At 35.0% G+C, this 10,070-nt stretch overlaps 1 protein-coding gene across 1 annotated transcript; it reads right to left on the reverse strand.

Annotated features, from left to right (window-relative positions):
* Positions 1-555: 555 nt before the first annotated feature.
* SLITRK6 (SLIT and NTRK like family member 6) lies at positions 556-7,272 on the reverse strand. The gene is made up of 2 exons (XM_045480429.1): positions 6,700-7,272; positions 556-4,327 (listed from the first exon to the last, which is right to left on the reverse strand). The coding sequence occupies exon 2, from the start codon at positions 4,301-4,303 to the stop codon at positions 1,781-1,783; it is 2,523 nt and encodes an 840-aa protein (XP_045336385.1). The 5' UTR covers positions 4,304-4,327; positions 6,700-7,272; the 3' UTR covers positions 556-1,780.
* Positions 7,273-10,070: the final 2,798 nt, after the last annotated feature.

A 10,070-nucleotide genomic window follows, 5' to 3' on the forward strand; every position in this document is an offset into this window, starting at 1 on the left:
ACAGACCCTTACTGTCTTTATCAGCAAAAAGGCTTCTTATTCAAAATCAAGGAAATAATGTATAATTTGCTACTATTGCAGACAGTTGGTGTTGAAACCAAAACATTTAATAGAACATTCAGGAATCACTAAAATAGTAGTAAGTAAATTAGAAAAAGTCCTTTCTAATTTGAAATATGTTCCTTACTAACCCTGTGCATGGATCTGCATGATGTTCAGAAAACAGAATTAGATCACCTTGATTAATTCTATTTTGCCTTGTGGAAATCTGCTGTGTCATTGATTCTATAATCAGAAAGAAGAAAAATAAATCACTTTCATTTGTAGTCAGTGGGAAAACAATCTGCTGGAAAGGGGGAACTACTGGTCAGACTTAGGTCTGGCTCCATGTCAATCATACCCAGACACAGAATGGCCTTTTTGCAGATAGTGAACAAGAAGCTTCTGTGTGGATAACAGACAGAAATCTCCTTCTCATGCATGTACCTCAGTGCATGCGTGTGTTGGCGTTAATCCTGACTTGATTGAATTACAAATCAAACTAATTGAAGAAAGTTCATTTAAAAAGAGAGTTTTCATTTTATTTTTATTGTCGTGAGTGGTATTTTTAATCTTCTTGAAAGGCACCCAAGAATAATTACCTTTGTGAACCAAAAATATACAAAACTGTACAGAATAAATAGTTCATAGAAATCTAGCTATACTTTCTTGTAAAATAAAGCTACATTGTCCCACTCCTGAGGCAACTTAAAACACTTACCCTTAGACGTGCCTTTTGCTACTAATTTATGGCAACTATCAGTTTACATCAATAAAGATTTTTAAAAACACAATTTTTCCTATTTGTTTTACACCTGTGAATTATTACTTGCCACAAGAAACATATTTCTATCATGGTCATTCAAATTTACAAAGGATTAATGCTATGAAAGAAACTAAACTTAATTTATGCACTAATCATATTTACAATTGAGTATCAGTAGCATTTTAAAAATATCCCAAGGAAAAAAATGAACTTTGAGCACAAATGACATACCTTAGTTCACAGCAGCATTGACAATAAGATTGTCCACACAAAATGTGCAGAAAAACCAAAAAAGTTTGCCTATTTATCCACCTGAACTATTAATCACTCCTATTTTCAAATTCAGAAAGCATAGCAGTGGTATTTTTCTAACCCTCAAATGAAAACTTTGAAGTCTTGGGCTCCTCATAGCCTACTAATTCAACCTTCTATTTTTTTCTTTACTATTACTAGTGGTAATTTTGAAGTTCCGGTTCCTTTTGCCTTTATTTCAAGAAAATTAGGTGTATCTGACAATGTACATTTTTGTGGTATATACTGATTATATAAACAATATATTCCTTACATATTATAATAACTACATACACAGGTATAGCTTTTAAATGACAAAACCCAATTCTATTTCATCCACTGGTAAAGTAATTCAAGAAAATAAGGGTTGCTTAAAGACTCAACCCTCTTAGATGTGCAAGAGGACTCTTCTGAAACACTTTTAAGTATATGGAGAAATATTACTATAATCCTTGGATGATTTACATGCAAGGATTTATTTTATCGGGGGTAGGCAAAATTGCCCAAAGACAATGCAATGGCTTCTCCCAATGATCCCTGAGTTTCTTTTTCTTCTTTTTTTCCCATAGGATTACTGCTGTGCTTTAGTTCTGATTGATGACACACTCATGTAAGGCACTTATTTACAAGTATTGGACTTAAGACAGAATCACAGCATTTCTGCAAAAGCCCCAATCTCTCCACCTATGTTTGCTGCTCCAGAACTTCTAAGTAGTCAGGTTCAGCATGTAAGTTAGCTTTAAGCTCAAAATACTCATTTTTAGTCTGTTCCACTAATACCTTCCTGGGCCTTGAGTACATTAAAGTCTCCATTAATTTTAACTCTTCGTGGGCTCCAGGATAATGTACCTCCATGTCAGGCTGGAGTTGAGCAATGTTCTTCCTTAGGTATTCTGTGATTCCCAGTTGCTGAAGTTCTCTTTCTTTCTCTAAAATGTTCCTATATAATGAACTGGCATCCTGAAAAGATAAAAATTCAGTTGATTGGTCTGTGGTTTTGTATTTCATGTTTGACCCTGTGAGTGGTGAATGATTTTCCCGTTCTAAAAGACTTCTTTGGAGATGTTTCGCATCACTTCCATCTTTTTCATTCCTTTCTTCTTCATCTTCCAAATGCTTTGGGCCAAAGGATGGACTTCTATAGACATGAACCATGGGACTCACCATGTGCTGCTCATAGAGTGATGCAGTGGGTCTCTCAGTAGTGTGGTGAGTTGTTTTATGGCCATACATACTATACTGGAGATGGACTGGACTGTTGTCTCTCATCTGCTCATCAGCTTGTTTCTTTTTGTATCTTCTCCTGCGGTGGAGAACAAGAACCACTATCCCTGCAGCACAGAACACAATGGTTATGAACACAATCAGCAGTCCTAGTATTAGAACAGAGAGTGGTACAGCATCAGTAAGTGATCTCAAAATAGTATCGGCTGTAGTTGTGGTTGCAGGGGTACTGACAATTATGTAACTAGTTTGAGTTGGCAGGGATGGGTTATTGACTAAACCAGGGCAAAGAAGTTCACTAGTTAGTGCTTTTAATTCCTTTTTTTCCAGGTGCTCTGGAGAAGTGCAGAGGATGTCATCTGTTACTGTGTTCTTACTTAGTTTTTGTAGCCATTGTTGCAATCCAACCAGGTCACAGGAGCAATCCCAGGGATTGTCCTCAAGGTCAATCTGAGTCAATAAGTCAAGGTCATCCAAGATATTACTTACAGGGAGATGGGTAAACTGGTTTGTTTTCAGGTTTATCCTTGTTAGGGAAACCCCTGAAAAAATATGTGGTGGTAAAACTTGCAGGAGGTTGTTATTTAAATAGAGGACTTTAAGTTTAGGCATTGGGTTAAAGGTCCCTGGCAATATTTCCTTAACTGCATTGTATTCAAGATATAAGTATTCAAGATTGTGGAGACCAAGGAACATGCCTCTACTTAATTTGGTCAGGTGGTTACCATTTAGATAGAGCTTTTGCAATCTTGTCAGATTCATAAATGAGCCTTCCTCAAGAACCTCAATACGATTATTTCCCAAGTGAAGCATTTCCAAAGTGAAATATTCCACTAGATCAGACTTCATTAATGTATGGATAATATTCCCTGCTAGCACAAGCTTTCTGGGATTTTGTGGAGGAGGTTTTAGATCTGATAAGCTTTCAATATTGCGCTCCTGACAGTGTACTAGAAGTCCTGATGGGGATAGTACTTTGCAGTTACATGGAATAGGACAGTAGGGTCCTGGGAGTTGAGTGAATGGCTTTGTAATATAGGGTATCAAAACTGGTGCTTTGGTGGTTGGTTTTGAAAGAGGTGTGGTTTTGGTTGACACGTGACTTTCACTCATTGAAGAAGTTGCTGCCAGATGTAACGATCCTGATGGATCCTCGTGTTCTTCATACACTGGTGGGGTGGGGCAAATTGATTCCTTTTTCAGTCTGCTTAGTATACTTCCTTTGAAAAATGGAGGGCTGTTGCAGACGACATCACCAATTACAGACTGTGGAGGCATGTTTTCCAACCAAATTTTTAGCTCTAATAAGTCACAATTACAGGTCCACTTATTGTCCTCCAATTGGAGGTCCAATATCCGGCCAATGTGTTCTAAAAAGCCAACATAAGGCAATGTTTGCAACTGATTTCCACGAAGATCTAGATGGGTTAAAGGAACGAACCGAAATATGTTTGGAGGAAGACTCTCAATGGCATTGTCATTTAAAATTAACACTTTAAGTCTGTTAAGCTTGCTAAAGGCACTTGGTTCAATCACTGTAATGAAATTGTTATCTGCTTGGAGGAATTCCAGGTTTTCCAGTCCATGGAAGGTATCCTCTTTGAGAATTTCTAATGAATTGTGATTGATATGAAGTTGCTTAAGAAGGCCAAGGCCATTAAATGCACCAGACTCAATATCTGCAATATTGTTAAATCCAAGGTGTATTGAGATAGCATTGGTAAGTCCAGAAAAGTCATTTGTGTGAAGCATTGTCAAGCCATTATTTAATAAACTTAGGTGGAAAGGTCGTGATGGTGGTACACTTATTTGGGATAACTTCTTGATACCTTTTTCTTCACAATTTATTAGCATTGTGCCATCTTTTTCCTCACAATTGCAAAGAGAATCACAAGAACCTCTGGTCGAGGACATTGGAGTTTGGGACTGTGAAGATATGCAGGCAAGGAGAGATGAATATAAGAGATGAATCCACAGCTTCATGTTGTCGTGTGATGAAATCTGATTCTGTAAAACAAAATGCAATAGCAATGCACTTTAGTGGGCAGAAGGAGGGAGGAGATGAACCTCACAATCACAAAATGGAAGGTTTTCCTCCAAAGGGAAAAAAAAATATTACTCTGAAACTATGAATACCTTCTGCAGCTACGTTTTCTTTTATTTTTTTTCTAATACTATGACAAGCATGTTTTGCTTTACTTTGAACTTGCCCTGTGATAAAAATACAAAATTTAGGTCAAGGAGAATTTTAAATTTTATATCATCAGTGGTATTCACATTTGCCAAATAAACTGCATTTTAATAGACGAGAGAGGTGCTGCTTAATTGGGCCATCAGTACTTTGATATGATGTAAAGGTGTGTATTTGAGAAGATGCTGATTTTTTTTTTTTACACAAAGTTGATGAATCTAAGGCTGAAGGATTACAATATAAGACAAATACATGATATTAGCCAGAAGCAGAGAATACTGTAGGGAATGCAAAAATGTTACAAAGAGTTAGAAAAAATGTATGTATATATGTATGCACATATGCATTAATAATGCAATTCCTTTATTTATTTATATTTTTGAACTGGACGTTACAATGTAACATCTAATACTTGTGTTTGTGTTTTAACCTGTTTTGATGATTGGCTCAAGACACTTCTTAATTTTATCATCTATTTAAAAACCTTGAGGAAAATAAGTCTCTGACCATGTAAGATGGTAGTTCACTATGAAAAGAATTTCATTTTAACTATGCTGTCTAGGGCACTTTGTATAAGCTTGATAGTATTAGATACATATGGTTAAGAGTGCCCATTAAAATTTCACTTGTCTGACTGTATACTGAATTTCTAAAGGTAGAATATTTCCTGCTGCTTTTAAATTGTTATGTATGAGGTTAGTATCATAACCTTGAAGAAGAAAAGCTGAGCTTTGTAACACATTTCTAGCTGCTGTAAATGAACAAGCAATGCCTCATATAAACTTCTAGCAAATGACTTTCTAACAAGGTCTTAAAATAGGCTTTAGGGCACTGAATGTCATCACATAATTAAACAGTGGATCTCCTTTATAATAAGGCTTAAAGTCACAAACAATGAACTCTACAACAAACTGCACGATCCTGAAACACTTGAGGATACCTCTAATTAGGTAAATAAAAAATGACAATTCAGGATAACAGCATCATATATTCCAACTTCTTAAAAATTTAAGACATGCAGCTGAAATAGCAATTTTTTAAAAAAGATTTAACTCTGAGAAGGCAGCAGTGACAAGATAAATACATGTAACTCTAGTGGTGTTTAGTGGCATTTCTTTCCTTCAAATAGTATATCTTACATTCATATAAATTAAATTGAAAGGTAAATAAACACCGTATCTCAAAACTCTTCAACTTTTCCAAATGGTATCTGCTTCTATTTACTTTCAATGGAATGTGAACAATACCTTTGAACCTAATTAACATTCACAATCAGATAGAACATTACCAAACCCCAATCAAGAATCCTGAAAAAAAAATTTCATCCCATGAAAATACATTGTTTTATTGAAAACATATCTAGTATGAAGTTTCTGAATGGTAAAAGGCAGCTGAGGAAATAAAACAGTATAGTGCCTTTCTATATGAAGGAAAAGTTAGCAGATTAAATGTTTCCATGGGGAAATTGATTTTAAACAGCTCAGAGTCTATGTTTAGAATCCAACGGTTTGTAGTTGGGAGTCTTCAACTTGTGGATTAGCTTCCACAAACACTAAAAGTACTTCTTCATAGATTACTAAGAAATAATATTATTAATTTCACCAGTCACATCATCTTGAGAAAACAATAAATAACTTCCAAATGACAATCTCTGGTTATTTTTTTAAAATCTTATATTCATTTTATGTTCTTCAAAATATCCTAGGGAACAGTTTACAATCTTTTCAGAAATGCACACAAATTTGAACACTGGTTCCATATTGACAACATCTGATCCAATGTTAAAGAGGTCAAAAATATGTATTTTCCAGTCAGGAAATAATAAAAGTAGCCTACAAAATAGAGAGTCTTTTAATATTCTGCTTATGTTTTAAAATCAGCAATGGTGTTTGGAAGTGCTCTCTCCTTCAGAAGGCATACATACTTAGTTTCCAACAACACACTGCATGCCATGAAATAAATAGTGGCATCTTATATTATTTGCTCCTCTGTGCAGCCAGCTGTTGGACTGTCTGCTGCTCAGAGAAAACAGGCAACTGCTACAGCATTAGTTGTGCCCATGAGTAGGAATGAAACTAGATATCTTTTAATGCAAAGTTATTTTTTTTAAAGGACAAACATACAAATTGAATCACTTTAAGATAATGCAAAAATAGGCATTCGAAAAGCCTGAAAACATTCATCTTACCTGTAAAGCAGAGACTCTTCCTGACGTTATCTGTAATGCACAGCTGGAAGAGATGTTCAAAGTAAATTCAGTTTCCTTACTAAAAAAGAAAACACCAACCACCACGTACTTTCTTCTCAAATTTCACTTTTTGGCAGGTCCCATTGCTTCATAAAGTTAAAAACCTCTGCTCAAAGACCAAATGCTGAGCATTTCATTGAAAATATTTCAGGCAGAGTGCATGCTAGATCATCCTGAAGCAGTTGCCTTTTTTCCCCAATTAAAATTCACGGCATACTTCACAGCTATGCTGACTTTTTTTGCATATAGTTAACCATTTGCAAGCTGCTGAACACAGGAAATAAACAAGATGTTTCACAGAGCTGGGATTGATCACTCTTGCTTTCTTAGGTTGTAGATCCAAGCTGCAGCAGTGTTCTCTTTCCTCCCTTTCTAGTCTTTCTTGTTAGCTCAGTTTGTTATTAGTCAGATTGCCAAGGGCTGGGAGGTAGGCGTAAATAAAGAGACTTCTTGGCTTTTGACTCAGCCTTTAAGCCCTTCCCCAGCAGAGCGCTTTACCCTGCCAGTGTCATTTAACACAAGAGACAGCTCCACCTTGGGACTGCTCAACTCCTCCTCTTTCTGCAAATGGCCTTTCCCCTCCCTTTCAATACCAAAGAGAGTGCAAGTAAATTTTGGTGGAAATAATGATGTACCATTTTAAACGTTGTATAAAAGCTAACTAACACATTATGTTAAATTCTCAGCTAGCACAGTACTGTACTGTTTACACACACGTGTGCAGAAAAGCTGCAAGCCATGTGGCCTGTAGAATGGTTGCTTCAGGTTCGGTTTTGCTTTTTTGGTTTTGTTTTTTACTGGTATTTATCATTGAAATGGTGCACTAATTATTAAAATGTTCACGTGAACTACTTTCCTGCAATATTTGCAGTTTTGGATTTACCATTTAATTTTTTTAAAGCCTCATGTCAGAGACTCTCAGTAGTATACTTCATTATTTCTTTCCCTACAGCTAATGTTCAGTAATGAGACTAGAAATGAGGTTCTTTTGCAGTTAAGATAATATTTATTTGGAATGGAAATATTATTATATGAAATTCATTCAGGATCTTTATTACAGATGGTTATGTTAATAGAACATTTTGCTTATCATTCTCCAAAATATGAAACGATGTCTTTTCAGGTAAAATGAAACAAGTTGAATGAGTATGTAGAAATTACAATATCCTGATTTTTATGGTACTAGCTGGAAAGAGAATTTTTTTCCTAAAAAGATTCTATTTATAAAGCTACTTGTTTCTTCAACTCTCAAAAGTTTCTGAATCATCACTAATAAAACTCTCAACTGTCAGATTCCTTATTTCCCAAAATGCCTGTGTTTTAAAAAATCATTCCTTCTACCTGCATTCTAAGTACCTGAACTTTTTTACATCCAAAATGAATATATTAGATGCCATTATTTATTCATTTTGAAATAGTCTATGGTTAGAAACACCGTTCACCCGAGGTTCTAGAGGCTGCCTGTGTAATATTAGGTCTCATTTCAGGAAAAAAAAAAAGGTTTTTATGTAGGTTAAATCATCAAAATGGGAGAATATCAGATTGGATTATTATTTAATGATTGTCTGCAGTTATGCATTCAAATTCATAAAGTTTTCATATCCTTAGTGTGGAACAGTTGCTTTAAAAGATATGGATTTTGAAGCAGTTTTTAATATTCTCTCATTCCTTAATATTATATTCTTTCACTCATTAAGTGTCTCATTTATTTTCATGACACTGGGTGTTTTAAAATGAAATAGAGATAATGGTTTAGGTAGGGGGATGGGGAAAGATGATAAAGATAAAGAGAGACTAAAGGAAATAAGAGAAAATGAAGGTAAGGAATTAATCTCAGGCCCAATTTGCTGCTCACTGATGGCCAGGTTACATTAGCTTCACTCAATCTAATGATTTAGATAGGTAGGAACAAAACGGAGTTAGAATCAATGGGAAAACAAGGAACTAGTAACTTCCCTTCTAGCACTGTATACACAATACTCCAAATGTGTTCCTTTAGTTTTGGAATCGAGGCCACAGGAGAAATGTTCTGGAAGTATAGTCTGTGGAGGAAAGTGGTTCAAACAGACACATGGACAAGTAGAATTAAATTCCCTATAGATCAACACAGGTTTCTCTCATTTCCCCCAATTTGATTATGTGTCTATTTTATCCATAATGTACACCTAGCAGGTATTTCAAGTTATTTATCTCTAATCCCTTACCTATACATGAAATGTTGTCCTCATACATAAATTACTGGTCAATTCAAAGGTAAGGAAGAGGAGAAGTAACTAACAACCCCCTTTTTATATTTATTATTCTTTACTTTTTCTCTAGATTTTGGGTGGAAACACAAAGAGTGGTTGGGTAAAGAATTGTTTGAGAAGCATTCTGTAGCTTTGAACTTAGTTCAAAGGAGTAGTATTGATAAAGAATTATTCAGCATTACCTTAAACTCAATAGTAAATATATATATATATATATATATATATATATATATAATAGTACATACAAAATGATTATGGCTAAATCCATTATTCTTTAGATTTTGTTAATGGTAATTCCTCAGTTATTTCACTAAATCAATCATGCTGCCATTCTTTCCAAATTGCTTATGGCAGAATGTGTTATTGATTATTGGACATTTAATTTAACATTGTTTTTATTTTCCAATTGTTACATGGAAAAATACGTTCCCAGTGTATCTTTCTCCAAGTTTTAGCAATAAATTCAATAAGTGATCCTAATAAATACTAGATTTTATTAACCTTTCCACATAATTTACCCGCAGTGACTCCATATTGGAAGATGTTAAAACGTAATCAATTATTTTTAACCACATAGTCTACATTATGTTTCATTGCGACTTTTAACTGCTTCTTAGAATGTGCATCTTCGAGGGAAAACATGAAAGTTCTAATTATAATGAAAATACCAAGCAACCAGAAGAAATAAACCTACCTCTGTTAGTCATTTTAGAGCAGCAGTGTACATAAGGCAGCACAGTGCACAGTCATAACACCAGGACTCAGGAGAATGCCTTCTCTTCTCTGCTCATGTAGATGGGAGGTGGGTAGGGTGGGGAATCATTTTACATATCTAATGGTGACAAAGGCCAGATGGAAGAATATTTTATGTAATTTGTTGGACTGGACTGATAATGCATATGGGACAAATAGAATGAAAAGATCAATATTAAGCGCTGGAAAGAGTAAAGAAAAATTACTCACAGTAAAAGAGATTGATTCATGCTGTACAGGACTAGCTCTACATCAGAACATCTGCCCACCTTTTTTCAGTGCCACATTTAAGTGGTAAAATGAAAACAT

This window comes from Leopardus geoffroyi, chromosome A1 (assembly GCF_018350155.1).
Source record: "Leopardus geoffroyi isolate Oge1 chromosome A1, O.geoffroyi_Oge1_pat1.0, whole genome shotgun sequence".
NCBI classification, from domain to species: Eukaryota; Metazoa; Chordata; class Mammalia; order Carnivora; family Felidae; genus Leopardus; species Leopardus geoffroyi.